This window comes from Coenobita brevimanus, chromosome 25, assembly GCF_032717465.1.
Source record: "Coenobita brevimanus isolate Jiangsu-jjx chromosome 25, ASM3271746v2, whole genome shotgun sequence".
NCBI classification, from domain to species: domain Eukaryota; kingdom Metazoa; phylum Arthropoda; class Malacostraca; order Decapoda; family Coenobitidae; genus Coenobita; species Coenobita brevimanus.
In genome coordinates, this window is record NC_136978.1 from 13,439,360 (window position 1) to 13,458,158 (window position 18,799).

Below are 18,799 nucleotides of genomic sequence, written 5' to 3' on the forward strand. Positions count from 1 at the left end.
TTCATAGCCTTGAGCCACTTCACCTACATGACCATTTAAGTCCCCTTCCAAAACTACAGAGCTGCTTCATCTACATGACCATTTAAGTCCCCTCTCAAAACTATGGTCTCATCATCCCCCATACCACTTACCACATGTACCGGCATTAAGTTATCCCAGAATTTATCTTTTTCTACATCATCAAAGCCAGACTGTGGAGCATAAACCAATATAAATGAAAATGTAACCCTACCTTACTGAACAAAATTTTCACTACCATAATCCATTTGCTCACTCACCTTACATTCATGACATATTCCACCCATTTTTCCTCAACCAATTCACCCACACCACCAAATCCATCTGCCTTTCCCTGCCAAAACAACTTGTACTGACAATCCCTCCTGGCAATCATTCTGGCTGATCCTCTCCATTATCTATCGTCTTGCATGCATGCAACATCCACTCACCTCCTACTCATTGCTTCGACCACTTATCCTGCTCTTCCCTTCAAACTACCGACATTCCATGATGCCACTCTGGGTGATTTAGTATCGTCATGCTTCCGCTTTTTCTCATTTTTTGCCTAAGTCATTAAAATTTAATATATACAGTATATATACTGTACTAACCTTACAAGAAAGTATGTTGTCAGAGAGTCTGGTGTTTATCTTGCAGGTCAGGGTGAAATGGTGATCCTCAAGTAACCAAGGGGATGAGGTGTGGGAGTCAGGTAAGTTGGGAGGTAGCATCAACATCACTCTGACCTCTCCACTGTCAGGTGACGGTAACACTGCAGCCAGCATACTCATCACAAGGTCACCTGGGTCACTGGATTTCTGAGGGTGTAAGAATAGATGAGGTCTGTTCAGAAAGTCCAGTATCCAACCTTAGGCTCTAAAAATATAAATAGCTAACCTGTTGACCTAGGACACTAATCCCCCTCAAAGTAGGCCCCTTCTGACTTGACACACGTAGCCCAGCGTTCTTTCTACTCCCTGAAACATATTTCAATGTTGGTTTTTGGAATCTCCTGCAGGAGCTTCATCACATTCGTCATGATCTCTTATCTTGTCTCAAATCAGGAACCCTTCATCAGAGTTTTGAGCTTGGGGAATAGCAAAATGTTGCATGGAGCCATGTCTGATGAGCAGGGAGCCTGCCAGACCCATGGGATGTTGTGCTTGGCAAAAAATTCTTGGATCAGTTGAGAAGAATGGGCTAGGGCATTGTCATGGTGTAGCTTCCAACCTGCTGCTTTCCAACGGTCTAGTCTCTTCCGCCGAACTACGTCGGGAAGGCGACGAATAATGTCGTGGTACTAATGTTTGTTGACCATCTGACCTTCTGGTGTGTAGTCGTGATGCACACCAACATGGTAGTCGAAAAAACTGTCAACATGCATTCCACCCTGCTGTGGACCTGTTATACTTTTTTTTTTTTTTTTTTATCATGGCAACCTTGCATGCTTCCACTGGGACAACTGTGCTTTGGTTTCCAGGTCATACCCATACACCCAAGTCTCATCTCCAACGATAACAGTCTTCAGAAAGTCTGGATTGCTATTTGTACACTCCAGCATGTCATCTAAAGCAACATTTATCAGAGAGAAGAGATCACGATGAATGCATCGAAGTACCTACAGGAGATACCAAAAACCGATTTTGAAAAATGTCTGAGGCAGAGGAAAGAATGCTGGGCTTCATATGTCAAGTCAGACGGGGCATACTTTGAGGGGAATTAGTGTCCTAGTTCAACGGGTTTGCTATTTATATTTTTAGAGCCCACAGTCAGATACTTCTAGACAGGCCTCGTATGGTAATAACAATTAAATGTTTCATTAAGACACATACTGTACATCATATTTTCTACAATTTACTGAGCAAAATCTTTACACAGTGGGTTGCAATAATAATGCTGTATGTATAATACAGCATACTGTACAAAGTGGTGAAGGGTCTCATTAGTAGGAGGCTTCAGAGTGGCCCTTATTACCAGCACACAGTATTAATGCCAGGAGAACTACTCAGAGAGTGCAAGATCTGCACTGCTAAATGGTCTAATGGTCTGTCCACAGAAAATTCCTGGGAGAGGCTTCATGAACATCATGAGGTCATGAGGAATGATACTGTATGTCTTGGTGGCAGTGACTGTGCCATGTCCCTGGAGGAAATCATAACGAAGGTTAAAGAAGAGGAACTGATAGCAACAAGTATGAATGAGGAGGAAGCTGCACCGGTAGAGATGATGATAACACAGGAGGGACCGACTCAGCAAAATATTTGACAGGTATCGGAAATAGCAGATCACTTTAACCCGCCCCATCCCAACCACTTTTCCACCACTGACTCCCCCCAATCCCGACCATTTTTGGAAAAAAAATTTTTTGGCTCAAACCTCCACTTTTGGTGAGAAATGTCGAAAATTCATAGAGAAATCGCTCACCTGAGGTTTAAAATACTCGATACAGGTAGGAGTACTTCCTTACCTTACTGGGTTTTCTAACAGGCTGGCATCAAAGAAAATGAGTTCTATGGGAGGATAACTATTTAACACTACTCATAAACGGTATTTATTTATTTACTTGGTACAAATTTATGTGTAGTACGAGAGTATATTGGTTTTCAAGCAGTAATATAGGCATTATAAGCAATGTTTCACTCACTAACTCATCACCATACCTGACCTTTTTTTGCCACATTACCTGATCATCATTTCTGACTGTTTCTTCCTCTAATGCTATGTAAAGTTTGTCCTCCACATTGTCATTGACTGGGGAATCACTCTGGCCCTGAATTTCGTACCGTGGCATGACATGGCTTTACTGGCCAGGTCACTGATAACAGGTGAATTGCTGAGACAATGGCGTGCAGGGGGGGAGGAGGAGGTCATGCTGGGTAAGGCATTGTCTCTGCCTGGCATCTTGTAGAGGAAGGTGTCATGTGTATACGTACCAAAAATCACTCGCGAAAATTGAAAATTGTGGAAATTAGGGACCTTGCAATTGATTCGCATTTATGTACGTCGACAGGATTGGCAGTGACAAAACGTGTGGACGTTAAAGAACGTCGACAGGATGCCGTGGGTTAAGGAAGTAGTGCTGAATGCCATTACTAACACCAAGCTTCTGGAAGCAGCATTCACAGATAATGACCATGCTGCTGCCCGAGAAAAAGCTTTGACAGAGCTTTCTTGATAAAAAAAAAAAAAAATCTATGACTCTTCGCAACAACTACCTGCAATCAAGGCTTTCATTATCCTACCTCCAGTCTTGCCATCTATGCTCTCCTGTCCTGTTACCTCTATACCAATTGACTCACCATGCCAAGTCTCTGACAAAGAAGTGGGTAATGACTCTGAGGGATCTCAGGCCTTGTCTCAGCTCTCATGGGGTTACAGCCACTGCTCAGTCCCCCATGCTCTAGCTCATCAGTCTCAGCTACCTCCCTCTCAAAACCATCATAAAAAGTCCTCTTACTGACAATTACTGTTGTATTCTCATTCATGCACTATTTCTTAAGCCTACTGAAGCTTAGAGGAAGGAGTGCTTGAAATGGTACAGCTGGGAAGAAAGATTTCTGGTTCATGGAAAGCAGTGATAAGGAATAGGGGAGTGAGCATGAAAGTGAAAAAGCCACTGCATGACAGAATTATGATCTCTATTCTAATGTACAGATGCAAAACTCTGACCCTGCTGAAAGGACACAAGTCAAGAGTATGAGCATAGGAAATGAATTACAATTTTTGAGAGGAGATTGTGGAGTTACTTGGGGAGACAGGCAGAAAAATGAGGAAGTAAAGGAGCACTGTGGTACTGATGAGGATATGACCAAAGGTGCTAAGACAAATACTAAGAAATGGTTTGGCCATGTGGAGAGGATGAAGACTGAGGCTGAATAGGAGAATGTATGTGTGAGGTGGCAGGGGGGAGGGGGAGACCAAGGAAGAGATGGAGGTAAGGAGTTTCATCTTCGTTTCATTTTCATTTTTGTTTCTGAAGGCTCTAAAATGGTTGCATGTGTTGGCTTTGGTCACCTAATGGAGGCTCTCCATGCTGTTTGAGCTCTGGCAGCTTCCCTGTTTAGTCCCATAACCCTGAGGTCACATTCACAATGACCTTGTCCCAGGTCTTTGTTGGTCTACCTCTCACTACCCTATCCACAACATTAACACTTCTCACTTTATGCACCAAATTATCATCCCCCATACTCTCCACATGCCCAAACCAACTCAATCTACCTCTCCTCGTCACAACACTAATACACTCCTGTCCCATTCTACCTTCCAAATCTTCCATCTTAAACCTAGCCCCCCTAGGCCTTGCATGCAGGGACACGCTGCACATCCACCTAATCATGGTCATTTCTGTACGTTTGAGCCCGTGAATATCCTCTTCCTTTACTGCCTAGGTCTAACTACCATACATTACACTCTTAACACATGCCACATACAAAGATCCCTTAGCACGAAGGGAGAGCCCTTTCAATGTCAGGAGAGGCAACAGCTCCCTGAACTTCTTCAAACCACTCCCCACTCTAGCCACAGAGCTAGCTCCTGCCCTACCTCTGCACACAACATGTCTCCCAAATAACAAAACTCTTCCACACACTCAAGAGACTCACCAGCAAGTTCAATTCTTTCAGGCCTGGCAATATCCACATGCTCTCCCCGACACACCACACACATGAAATCAGCTTTATTTCACAGTCTACCTCTAATGGTGAGTTGCTTAGATTGTTTTAAATATCTAGGGTCACATGTTGCTGTGGATGGAAGAATAGATGCAGAAGTGAAGTTTAGAATAAATGAAGTAGGAAAGGTGCTGGGAGGAATGAAAAAAGTATTTAAATGTCGTTCGCTTAGAATGGATGTAAAGAGAAGGCTGTATGAGGATGTTGTGGTACTGACTGCATTATATGGGGCTGAAACATGGAATATGGGTGTAGCAGAGAGGAAAGTTTGAATGTAATGGAGATGAGGTGTCTGAGGAGTATGTGTGGAGTGACGCGTATGGATCGGGTGCGAAATGATGAAGTGCGAAGGAGAACTGGATATGTTCGGGAGATGGCTGGTAGAGTTGAGCAGAGGGTGTTGCGATGGTTTGGGCATATGGAGAGAATGGATAATGAGCAACTGGTGAAAAAGATAACTAGATCTGATGTGAGAGGTGTAAGGCTGAGAGGAAGACCATGAATAGGATGGATGGACAGTGTGAAGAGAGCGTTGGATGCGAGAGGGATGTCTGTTGAGCAAGGAAGAGTGGCTGTGCGTGACAGAAATAAATGGAGAGAAATTGTGAATGAATAAGTGATGACGCAGCCCTGAGGGGATATTCTCCCGCATTTGGTCTGATCAGCTAGTCAGGTCAGGTGCGGGTAAGGGGATGGGTCTGTTATGATGTGGCAGGGGTAAACCAGTTCTGCTGTCGGGCCCTGCTGCGGATGTCACTGATTGCATTGCGCAGTTGACCCTTGTGCGGTGTGGTGCGGTGAGGATCTGTCCGTTCTCCCCTTTGGGGCTAAGATGCGAATGAATGTGTTTGAATGGATGAGTAAATGGGGAGTGTGTCGTCCTGTCTCGGCTACCTCCCTTTCCTTGGGGGAAGCAGCCTAGGTATATAGATAGACAGACCTCTAATACTACTACATCTCTTATGCACAAGATGGAATTACTTCCCACACCCTTGTGACAAATCGCACATGGCCACTTTCCCTCTTCTTTGACAATACCACTCCCAGCCCTAGATACCATGACTTTTGTTTTATCTGAATTTACTCTTAAGCCCTTGTGCCCCATACCATCTCTCCACTTCCTAAATCTTTCCTCTGCTTCCTTTTCATTCTCTGCAACCAACATCAAATCATCAGCATACAGTATCTCCCAAGGAAATTTATCTCTGAAGTCACGTGAGAGGGCTTCAAGTACCATGATAAACAACAAGGGGCTCAAAATTGACCCCTGATGCACACCAACATTCACAGAAAAGTCATCACTCAAATCTCCATTCACCCTTACCTGGGTGTGGCCACTCACATACATGGCCATAATGACCCTGAACAGCCACTCCTTGATCCCAAGCTTTCACACTTCCCACCTCACCACTTACCTAAGGATTCTGTCAAAGGCCTTCTCCAAATCAACAAAAACAAAGTACAGCTACCCTTTCTTTCCAATATATTTTTCCTGAAGCTGTCGCACAATGGCTATGGCATCAGTGGAGAGATATATAAGAGAGGGGGGTATGAGCTGGTGGGAGGGCAGCCAAATGGCACAGGATAGGGAGATGTGGAAGCAATATGTTTGTAGCCACCCCTAATGAGATGGCAAGGACATAACTTGTTTGTGGCCATCCCTAATGAGATGACAAGGAGGTGATATGTTTGTGGACACCCGTAATGGGATGGTGTGGAGATGATTTATTTGTGGCTACTCCTTACAGTAGTGCTCCACAACCAGCGTGTCGCAGACACACTGGTGTGCCGCCAAAAGCTTCCTGGTGTGCCGTGGTACATTCATTACCTGGTGTGCCATGGTACATTCATTACCTTCCCCTTCTTTAAAACAATGACAGGAAATTAATATTAATATTATATAAGGAAATATAACTGATGTATGTTAGCCTTGGAAGTAAATAAATGCATGAAGTAAAGTTAACTGTTCATTTTCATATATTCCTGTAATATAAGTAGGATACTTAAATGTCACCAGGAACTATCTCATTAGGACCTGGGTAAAACATTTTGGAATGTCTACATGGGAGTCATTCAGTATGATATGCCTTTGGCCCGTGAGAGGTTTTCACATGTAGGAGCATTGGCTGCCACTCTTCACCATCCATCAACCAATATTACTCCCTTGTTCTCCCTACTCTACAAACAATATATCAGATCTGCAATGCCCTATGCCTCCCCACTACTATACACTGCAGGCCAAACAGAACACTGCTCCACACATCATCACTGGCTGCACCTAAATCACTCCCATAGCTTTCATACACTTTGAAACTGCATCCTCCCTGTTAGAGATTATCTTTACACAATATTATGAGCTCCCCCCTTCCCCTTGACATCCACCCGTCAGAGTTATCCTTATATAGAGAAGACTGTGTTCACCTAACTATGCTTGGATCAGGAAATCACCCAGCTCTCCTCAGTTACCAGCTTAGATTCAGGTTGGGTGGAATCAGGGATGACACATACCCTTCTTGTACAAGAGGCCCACACAACAATTAATTGCCTGTAGTCGCTGGGTCTGCTTGGCCTGACAGACCAAGGTTAAGCAACAACAAGAGTCAAAACAACCCCCTTATTCATCTGTTTCATTTTGGTACTTCATGAAACTCACTACCAAAGAGAGCAACATCTAATTTAGGCAAGGAATAATTCACATCAAATGTAATGAAGCTCTACAGGCTAATTTTTACTTCACCTCCACAGAAAAAATTGTTGTACCACACACAGTTAAAATGGACACAAAAAATACTGTATTCATCTAACAACCGCGCTAAATTAACCTTTCTGGAGGCCTTAAGCTAAACTAGATATGGAGGCATCCCAACCCAGGGTATGGGGTCCCTATGTAAAAATTTTGATGAACATCTCTATGAAGATTTTAATAACAATCATTAGATCTTGTATGATGTCAGCTGCTGTAATTTTCAATATTTATTCATTTGTTTATTTTGTATTTCTCTTTAAAAATTATTATTTTCTTTAATGAATGGAGACCCCTTCACTCGAGGGAAACTAGGCTGCAGTCTATTCAGCCTAGTGGTTATACTGCCCCTGTGTAACAAACAAATAATGCTCACCGACAGATTAGCAGAAAGGATATGTTGTGCGCTGTGATGCTGCAGCGCTACATGGAGGAGAAGCGAGTCCTGTGGCAGGGTGAAGACATCTAGTACAAGTTGAACTGAAGTGGATGACGGCTCACTTAGCATACGTCCCCCCACAACCAATGGCTGTCAAAAAGTTTATAAAATAAGTATGAATTATATAGTACTGATGTGCACTGTTAAAAAAGAATGGCAGGTAATTCCGGAAGACCTGTCAAAGATTGCTGACATATGGTTTAAAAATAGGTTTTGAGTATTACCAGAAAGCTATTTTATACTCAGCAGGTAATTCCAGAAGACCTGTCAAAGATTGCTGACATATGGTATAAAAATAGATTTTGAGTATTACCAGAAAGCTATTTTATACTCAAAGTTAGAGTCATAAAGATACCAAAGGATGTAGCTTTGAGATGCTTTTGACAGCACACAGTCATTGCATGTGATAATGGGATACATCACCCCAGACTAACTAATGAGTGGATACATTACTTTTTATCTCTAACTATGATGTCCCACATGGCCTGATGACTCCTCCAAAACTGTTAATAACCCAAACCCTGAACATAAAATGTGCCATTGGTTGATTTTCCATACCTTAGACTATATGGCTGACCAGGCCCCATGCAATGCCAAAACCTTCCATGGAAGTGAGTGGTACTTTAACTGCTTTCTGTGACCTTGCTTGGTGTGATATGGGTAGGATGAGAGCTTGTTTCCTCTGGTATGGCCTGATAATCAGGGTGCCTCCAAATCTCACTTAGTAGATTTGGAAAATGGCTTTTTGACTACACAAAAACATTTTTTCCCCATTCTCCACTCTCTCCTTTCAGAGGCAATCTAGGAACAGTACTCAAGATGGTTGAGAGAATAGAGCATGGAAACTCCAAGCTAAGGGAGTTAACATTTCCTTAGTACCAAGAAAATACACTAAGAAGATAATAAACAACAATGTCTTAATCTATGTGATGCACTTGACCATTTAACTGGGATTCAGTGCTGAATGCACCAATTCCCACTGTAATCTGGTCAAAGTTTTTATGTCCATTACACAGGAGGTACCATTTTTTTTTTTTTTTTTTTTTTTTTTTTTTTCCATACTTAGATATGATCTAACATTCTGAAATTCTGCAGACATGTTGCAAAGGTCAAGAAAATTTGATCAAAGCTGATTCAAGCTGAGGTAAGGCAATCTGAGTTGTACAATATCAAACACAATAAAACTTTCATTTTTTCAACTTTTGTCAAAGCAAAACATGAACAAGTACTGAGGAAACTAAAGGATACATCTTATATTGTTGGATGACTGACTTCTGTTTACTACTTTTCTCAACCCTCAAAATTGCAAACCAGTGTCATGTAGGACCACATCAGTGCTCAGTGAGTCAGCTCAGGGCAAAGCAAAAACAATGACAACTAATGAATGAAAAAATGCTAGGTTTTTCAAGTGAAGTACTATGCTAGCAGTATTAAATCCTACGTTCTAACCTCCAGGGGGCAAAACTTTACTTCGTAAGAGCAAAAGTAACTTTTGAGAGTTAATTTTGAGCTATAATCATTCCCAGGTGTCAAGAGCCAATACATTTAAAATCCCTGGCTTTTAAGGGCTAATCTAGGTAAGATACTCAAAGACTTTATATGAGATCACTCCATTTTGGTAGTGAAAGAAGCTCTGAGTCTCTTGCCAAACAGGTACAGAAATTTTGGAAATTATCAATCATATGTCTACTCCATGTTAACTATCTATCTATCTATCTATTGCCAGATGCCTTAATCCCATAAGAGGTGGCCACAAACAAATCACCTCCATGTCACCCTGTCCCCCGCCATTGCACTGCCCTGCTCCCAGCTCACACCCCCTCTCTCATATACCTCTCCACTCCATCCCTCCATCTTATCCTTGGCCTCCCCCTCCCTCTCCCCCCCCTCCACCTCACTCACATACACTCTCCTTGTCAGTCTCTCACTCTCCATCCTCTCAACATGGCCAAACCACCTCAATGTGTTTCTCCTAACGCTTTGTAGTAGGTGGGGCACTCATCATCCACCCACTTAGTGTTGTGGTACTCTGTTTTTAGGGTAGCTCTACACTGAGTGGCAAGCCAAATGATTTCCTGTAAACCAGGAAAGCATTTACAACGCTGGGTGGTAACCTTATAACCAACCAACACGTGTTCCCTACGTGACAACAAGTGGGTTGGTGGAGGGTTCGTGCCCCTCCCTGGAAAAAAAAACTAACTAAAAATACAAACAACAAGCCTCCATGTTGATTTTTGTATTTCTCCATCATTGTTGATGATCATTTTAGAAAGTTTCAAACTGTTCAGTTACAGTATTTGAGTGTGACAGTAAATGAGCCAAAAGTTATTCTTGTTGCTGATGAATGGCAGTCTTTCACAGGTTGATACTGGTAATGCGGGCTTTCAGGTTAGATTTAGTGGCAATCCTAGGTGGTTAAAATTATGAGTTGTCTGAGGGGTGATGTCCTCCTGGTTAAGTTAACTTAGTTTAGGTTAGGATGTACTGACATTTCCAGTTAGGAAGATCATATGTAAACATGCTGCTGCAGGCATCTGACGCAGACATATTATCAGTAATAACTGAAATCTGTACAGTACTACTAATCCAATATGATGATGGATCTGGAAAATGCAACGTAAAGTTCAAATACCAGTCAATGCTGCAATGAGCATTTGGAGGGATGGTTTGTGCAACTGGCATACTATAAAAGTAACTCTTGCTGCCTACATTTCTCAAATGTATCTGTAACTTACAGAAGAAGACTCAGCAATTGAAAACACTGCCAACCTTGTTCATTTGTTTGTTCATTATAATGGCTCGAACACATTTGCATGTATCAGACTTAATTACATAATGAAGGCTCTCCATGCTCGATTGCTAGCAGCCTCTCTTCAGTTTATCTCTGAGATCACACACTATAACCAACATCCCAAGTCTTTTTCAGTCTGCCTCAGACAACTATACCCTCAACATATACACCTCTCACCCTCTGCACTCAGTTGCCATCCTCCATCTTCTCAACATATCCAAACCATCTTCCCTTCTCATCAAATTAATAATACTGTAAACCGAAGTCCAATCCTTCCTCTCAACTCTTCACTCGCAATCCTAAACCCCACACTCCTGCTATTCAAGGATGCATTACACACCGATCTAATAACTCTTACCTCTGTACAACTGAGCTTATGAATATTCTCCTCCTCCACTGTCCAAGTCTCACTGCTGCACAGTGTTCCATTCCTAACACATACTGTATACAAGGATCCCCTACCACAGAGGGAGAGCCCTCTGAATGTCAAGAGGGACAACAACTCTCTGAACTTTTTCAACCACTCCTTGCCTTTGCTACCGAGCTAGTTCCAGCCCCACCTCCAGCACATATCATGTCACCAAAATAACAAAACTCCTCCACACTCAAAATGCTCTCCAGCACTCTCTAGATTAATTTTTATTCACCTCTCTACTTCTGCCCTTGAGAAGTTAAAAATACTGCTCATTCCCCTTTCCCTAGTCCCTTAGCCTAGGATACCCCCTCTCCAAAACAATCATCATGAACATTATCAAGAAGAGTTAAATTCCACTTTTTTATTAATGGTCTGGAGGGCTGATAGGAGGTTGGTGATGGACGCTAAAGTTATGGGGAGCAAAGAGCATGTGCGGCAACACAATTTACTGATACGTGATATGGCACTAAAGGTGAGGGTTGTGAAAAATGAGACCTATGAACACTGGAGGAAAATAAAGAAGTAAAAAAAACTTCGCAGTAATGATGCGTCCTATAGCAAGATTAGTGAAGTAGTGACAACAGGGGACTGGAGACACATCATTTATGCATCTACTATTCTTCATTCATATTCATGTACTCTTGTCCTTCCATAATCTTCTACAAACCGATCTTCTCAATCAACCTTTTCCTGTTTTCTAACTCCTTTAAATATCGCACTCAAATTTCCTCTCTCTCTCTCTCTCTCTTCTCTCACTTAGCACTGGTAACTTCAGATTCTTCAGACTCTTTTCACAAGACAGTTCCCTCAAACTTGGTAGCATCCTAATCTCCATTCTCAGTATCTTTTCCAGTTTTACATGCTTTTTTAAATGAGGTGACAGTATCACTGTCACATATTCTAATTTTGGTCTTATTATGAATGCAGTTATCTCCCTCAACATCTCCTCATCCAGATGGTTCACTGAAAGCCACTTCACGTCAGCCATTAATCTATATGCCCCTCCAATAATTTTATTTATATACCTCTCTGGTGATACAGCATCTTGTATGGTCACTTCTCAATCTTTCTCTTCCCCTCCTTTGCTGATCCTCTCTCCTCCCATTTTATACTCATAACTAAGTCTTTCACCTCTTATTCCCATTTCTAGGACATGGCACTGTTTGGCATTAAATTTCATTTCCAAGCCTGACTCCAACTGTACAACTTATCCAAATAATTTTGCAACTCCTCACAACAACCATCATTCTAATTTTCTGCACAAAATTTCCATCATCTGTAAACATGGTCATATAACTGCTTAAGCCTGGCACATCTTTTACATATAATGCAAACATACAATACATCTCCCTAGTATGCGCCTATATGGTCGGCAGAGGATGTCGCGTACTAGGAATTTGCGTATTGTGAATACATAAACTTATGGGAAAAATAACATATGGGCGGCACCCCCCTAAATGGGCAACCCTTCAGATGCCATTCAGACCTAATTATTGTACTATAAAGGAAACTATCTAAGGCATATTACCTAGGATAAAGTAAACCAACAAGATTATGGCTTTACTAGGTAAATCAACAAGGATATGGCTTAACTAAACCAACAAGACTATGGCTGCTCACCTTTACCCAAGAGGACAACAGGAGTGATGGAGGTAAGAAGAGGATCTGAAGCAGGATGAGGCACCTAGCATGCATCTCCTGCACCACCCACCACACCACCTGACACACCACCTTCCTCACCACTTTCATCACCAGCACTTTCGACACTTTCACTACCTAATGCACTCACTTCGTTCATAAACCCTTCAAAGTCTATTTCTGACACCTCAGACATCGAATCAGTCTCTTGATCCTCCTCAGGATATGGCTCTTCTGATGTTGAAGGGAGTGATTCCTCACTTTGTTCAAGCTGAAGGAAACAGGTGATGAGTGTTTGCTTCCGTCTGTTTACTTCCTGGTTGAGCTTGTCGGTGTAGTAGTGAAAGGTTCTGTCCAGTGAAGACATCACCTCCTCCACTCACAACTGAGAGCATTCGATGTCCTTGAATTCTTTCTTGAATTTATCAAGGGCACATAGTACCCTGCTGATCTCCATCATGGTCAAATCTTCACTCTCCATCATTGGTGTTGCTGCCTTTTCTGCTGCTATCTCCTGCTCAAGGTGGGTGGAGCGTAGGCAACCGTTATCACTTCTTGGGAAGGACAATGTTGCATACTCGGGGTAACCCCGGATTTGGGCCACTCTTCACTGCCCGTCTCGCTTACAAGGAGTTCAATTCGCATACTTATATATATATATATATATATATATATATATAAAAAAAAGAGGACCTCGTGCACTCGGAACTCGCGTACTGCATGGGACCCTTACGACGACTTCTTGGGAAGTGATCATTTACCCATCAGTCTTTCTTATACACACAACATTCTTTCAGACCCTCCACCCCCAAAATTTAAATATAAGAAAGCAGATTGGGGATCCTTTTCAATGATCGCCAAGTTAGATATATCTGGGGAGAAAATAGATGTTAAGGTAAAAAATCTAACCAATTCCATAAAACACGCAGCTGAGGCTGCTATTCCCAAGACTTCTACAGTTCATGCGAAGCATAGAACACATTGGTGGATGCCGGATTGCCGACAAGCATTAAGGAAACGCAATAGGAGATACAGGATTTTTGACAGTCTGCCTACTGAGGAAAATTTTATTGCATACAAACAGGCACTGGCTGAGGCAAGGAGAATAATAAGAAGGGCCAAACATGACTCCTGGCGGTCCTTTGTGTCCACAGTGACTCGTACTACACCATTAACCCCTCAAGTGCTAATCTCATCGATCGGGCTTTTTGCGCAATTTCTTAAGAGGACGAGCAACACCAATCGTACAACATCCACAAAAAACTGGAAGCAGCTGGCTCCACCCCAGCTGTGACGAAGATGGCTTCTAACCAATCAGAACTAGGTGATGGACACACCGAAGGGGGGACCCAGGCCCGTAACCAGGCGGTGGGGGGTGTACCCCCCACCTCCCTCTCGCCATGTCCCTCTACTCCACTACCTTGTTACTACCCTACCTCCCACCATTCTTACCACCACCACAACCCCTCCCACCCCCTCCCATGTGGATCCCCCCATACCCCCCCCCAGTCAACTGGGGAGGGTATTTCCCCCCTACCCTCCCTCCATGTCCCTGTACTCCACTTTGGCCCTTCCTTTGTGTCTTGTGGTGGTCTCCTCCCATCCCTCCATCCCCATCCACCCCCTCCTGGCCTAACCAGCTCCCCCCACCCCCCTACCCCCCACCTGCACCCCCTAGCACCTCCCCGGCCTCTAATATTTTGCGTATTTTTTACGCTTTATGGCACGTGTTTTTTAATCATTACCTGTAATTTATTGGTGTCTGCATACAGATATGCACACCACAATTATTTTAGCTGTCTTCAGTCGAAACCCACTTGAAAAAGACATTTTATTTTATGCTGACCCATGGAAGCATGTTGGAGCCTTCAAAACGAAACGAAACAAAATGAAAACTAGATTTGACAGCTCAGAGGGGAGGGGAAGGGGGAGGGGAGGTTAGGCGAGGGAAGGGGAGGGAAGGAGAGGAGAGAGGAGGGGAGGGAGGGGAAGGGGAGGGAGGGGACAGGATGTTTGAAGAGGGGAGAGAAGGGGAGGATAATTTTTACTATTTATCATATTTTTATTGGGGGGTTCATGACCAATTCCCCTTGCTAGATTTGACAGCTCAGGGGGAGGGAAGGGGAGAGGGGAAAAGGGAGGGGAGGGGAAAAGGGAGGGGAGGTTAGGTGAGGGGAAGGGAAGGGAAGGGAACGGAAGGGGAGGGAGGGGATTGGAGGTTATGAGGAGACGAGAGGAGGGAAGGATAATTTTTATTTATCATGTTTATTATGGGGGTTCATCACTATTTTATTTTTTTCTAAGCACATTACAATGGTTAATAACATCTATACACACCAAAAAAAAATTATTTTGGTGATTTTTGTACGTATTGTTGCAAAGAAAACAGGTGCAAGCGACGTATTTTCTTTCTCACCGGGGCCGCGATGGGTAACTATTATAAACTTTGATGGGCCATAGCTCAGTAATTATTGGGTCTAGGAGGGTGGGGTTTGTGTTTTCAGGTGTGTAAATTCAAGCTCTATAAATCGGGCATAAAACTTTTAACCTTTGAGGAAGTCGAAAAATTGGCCTGTTTTTGCGACCTGGGGGGCAGTTGAGGCTGGAGAATTGCGTACCCTGGGGGTTAAGTAAAGTCTGATCCACCATAAGAATATTAAATAATAAAGGCCCATGCTCCCCTGTGATAACCCTGCAGATGAACACACCATCTATGACGATCCCATGGATGCTGCTACCATCCTCGCCAGGAGTTTTTCTCATGTAAGTAGCTCAGCCAATTACGACCACCGTTTCCAACATCATAAACGCACGGCTGAGCTACAGATAACAGACTTTGCCACAGAACACGTAGACTCCCCGTACAACCAAGAGTTTACGCTAGATGAACTGCTCCTTGCCCTTAAATCCTGTAAAGACACCAGCCCTGGACCAGACACCATCACGTATGGTATGACCCAGCATCTTAATCAGGACAACCTGATTAAGGTGTTAGCATTGTACAATGAGATTTGGGCATCTCGAACGTTCCCAAACTCACGGCACTCTGCTCACGTCATATCGATACACAAAGAGGCTGGTCATCTTATGAATCCCACTTCATTTCGTCCTATTATGTTGACTTCTTGTCAATGTAAGGTCATGGAACGAATGGTAAACAACAGGCTTCTTTTTGTTTTAGAGTTGAAGAATTTGTTAAATGATCAACAATGTGGCCTCCGTAAATACAGAAGTTCACTAGATCATTTAATGAATTTGGAGCACTGTATTTCAGAGGCATTTGCTAATAAAGAATTCATGTTAGGGGTGTTCTTGGACATCCATAAGGCCTATGACATGACATGGCGACAAGGTATACCAATGACGCTCTATGCTTATGGTTCAAGAGGAAATTTGCCTATTTTTATTTCAAATTTCTTAAGGGACAGGACTTTCTCTGTCAAATTGCCCCGTAACGTATCATCAGATATATTTATCCAGGAAAATGGGGTGCCGCAGGGAAATGTGCTTATTCCCACTTTATTTTGCATTATGATCAATGATATTCTGTCATCAGCTGGAGTGAAAGATAAAAATGGTAGATTACTAGTTGAAAAGGGAGAAAAAGTGAGCAGAAGGAGAGAACACTTTAAGGAATTTTTGAACATAGAGGATGGAAGTAATCCGAGTATAAGTGGCTGGGGAATGGCTGGGAGAAGAAAGGAGGTGAGAAGAAAGGAAGAAATCAGTAGGATAGAAGTTGTGGAAGCAATGAAGAAAGTTAAATTGGGGAAAGCCCCAGGAATTGATCGAGTGTGTGGTGAAATGCTGAAGCATGGGGGAGAGATAGTAGTAGAACGGATGTGGAAGATGTGCAGATTGCCTGGGAGGAAGGAAGAGTCCCGGAGGATTGGAAGTCAGGTATAATTATTCCCTTGTACAAAGGAAAAGCGGGAAAAAGAAGTGTGTGGTAATCATAGGGGCATTTGTCTCCTTAGTATAACAGGAAAAGTGTGTGGTATGATACTTATTGACAGAGTTAGAGAATGAACAGAGGAATTAGTTGGAAAAGAACAGAGAGGCTTTAGGAAGGGAAGAGGTTGTGTAGATCAGATATTCATTCTTAGATCTTTAGTGGAAAAGTTTCTATAGAAGGGAAAGAAGTTGTATGCGGCTTTCATGGATTTGGAGAATGCATGTGACAGGGTTGATAGACAAGGATTGTGGGAAGTATTAAGAATATATGGAGTAGATGGGAAGTTTCTGAATGCTGTGAAGAGTATGTATGATGGTACTAAGGCTGCAGTGCGTGTGGATGGTGAACTGAGTGAATTTTTCTCTTTGAAGGTTGGGCTGAAACAGGGATGTGTCATGTCTCCATGGTTGTTCAATCTGTACATGGATGGGGTAATAAAAAGAGGTACAAGGTGGGGTAGTGGATGTTGGAGTGGCCCTGGTGAGAGAGGGTAGTGTTTGGAAACTCCCTGTACTGTTGTTTGCAGATGATACTGTGTCGTTGAGTGAAGACGAAGGGGAGCTGCAAGGCTTGGTGGATGAGTTTGGGAGAGTGTGTAAGAAACGGAATCTAAAGGTGAACGTAGAAAAGAGTACAGTGATGGTTTTTGAAAGAGGTGAAGTCAGTGAATGTACAGTGAGGTTGGATGGTGAGGAATGGAAAATGTGAGTATGTTTAAGTACAGTAATCACTCCAATATCAGACGTAATAGAGCCATAGGTAGGTCCGGATAGTGGTCCTGTCCGGATATTGGGCCCCAGCTTATGGACTTGTACTTATGGACCCTAACTCAGAGAAACACCTATACAACTCCCTCTGGACATGCATAGCACCTATTTAAGACCCAAATCACACCAATAAGGCACATAAATGACTGAAATAAATGCAAAAGAAACATAAAATGAGGGTTTAAAAGTAGGTTCATACAATAATAAACATTCTGGTGACTGGCTCCTGGACTGGTACTTATGGACCCTAACCTAGCCTAACTCAGAAAAACACCTTCCTACTGCACATACATAGCTCCTAACACCCTATTCACACCAATAAAGGACACTAAAGAGTGAAATGAGGTAAGTATAGTATGGAAAAAAGTACAGTATGAAACATTCTGCCTACTTACAGCAAGTCCATGGCCACCTCGATGAATAACCGCCTCCTCTCGTACTCTGACAGTAAGAAGGATTTCCTGAAGCACTTGCAGTACACTGTTCCTGAAGTCTTGCACTGAACTTAGTCAATCGCACACAGAAGTCCATTCTCTTTACAATGTGCACTCTTGTCTAACTAATGCTCCATTGTAACTTACTAAGTGTTGCACTTTAACTTTTCCCATTCTTCTAATAATTTTCCAAAGCCAAAACAAATAAGTCTATTTACGTTAAATATTGTTTCAATTGAGTCTTTTCTCTCACAACTGTAAACCCTTAACACAACACACTGTTTTTTTCACTGCACAACACTCAAAATTCCCGTGTGGTCTAGTGGAGAAGTTCTTGCTGTTTATTCACTGTCAGAGTCCGAGAGTATCACTGGCAGGTGACCTAGGGGTGCATCGCTGGGTCGTGGTGATGGCGTACCCACTGCAGACGACTCTGAAGACAGCCGCAAACTCATGTCGAGCGGTGACTCCACCGTGGCTGATGTGCTGGGCTGTGGCTCGGAGCATGAGGGCCTGTCTTGGGAGGGCAACGGAGTGGAGCCAGGGCTGGGCACAGCGGGGGTCACGGGCCTGAAAAAACTGTCAATGGTTGATTGACGCAATGACCGACGATTCTGATGATTGATGATGCGCTGCCTGAAAGCACGCACTTCCTCCACGAGTCCCAAGGGCCCTATCTCCCTGTCGCAGTCCGGGTGTTCCAGGTAGTCTAGGACGAACTCTAGATGTTCCTGGAGTGCGCTCAGCTTGGGGATGGCTGGAGTAGTGTCCTGCTGAGAGGAGTCCGCATCATCGTCGCCTTCCTCGTCGGAATCTTCAAGTTCGGTATTGACACCTGCAACTGAAGACGCAATCTCGATATCAGACAACGTCTGATACCCAGGATCGCCCTTGTCGTCATCCAACCACTCACGAACATCGTCCACACCAACATCGTTGCCGTGCGT

The 18,799-nt window shown here is 43.2% G+C and overlaps 1 protein-coding gene across 1 annotated transcript in view; it reads right to left on the bottom strand.

Moving 5' to 3' along the window:
* The window catches only part of LOC145393722 (uncharacterized), an 848,279-nt gene that overhangs the window by 286,410 nt on the left and 543,070 nt on the right, over window positions 1–18,799 (bottom strand). The window contains exons 55-56 of the mRNA XM_080267765.1: window positions 7,790–7,942; window positions 612–818 (exon numbers count right to left, since the gene is read on the bottom strand). Of these exons, the coding sequence (XP_080123891.1) occupies window positions 612–818; window positions 7,790–7,942 (360 nt within the window). The remainder of the gene's footprint in view (window positions 1–611; window positions 819–7,789; window positions 7,943–18,799) is intronic.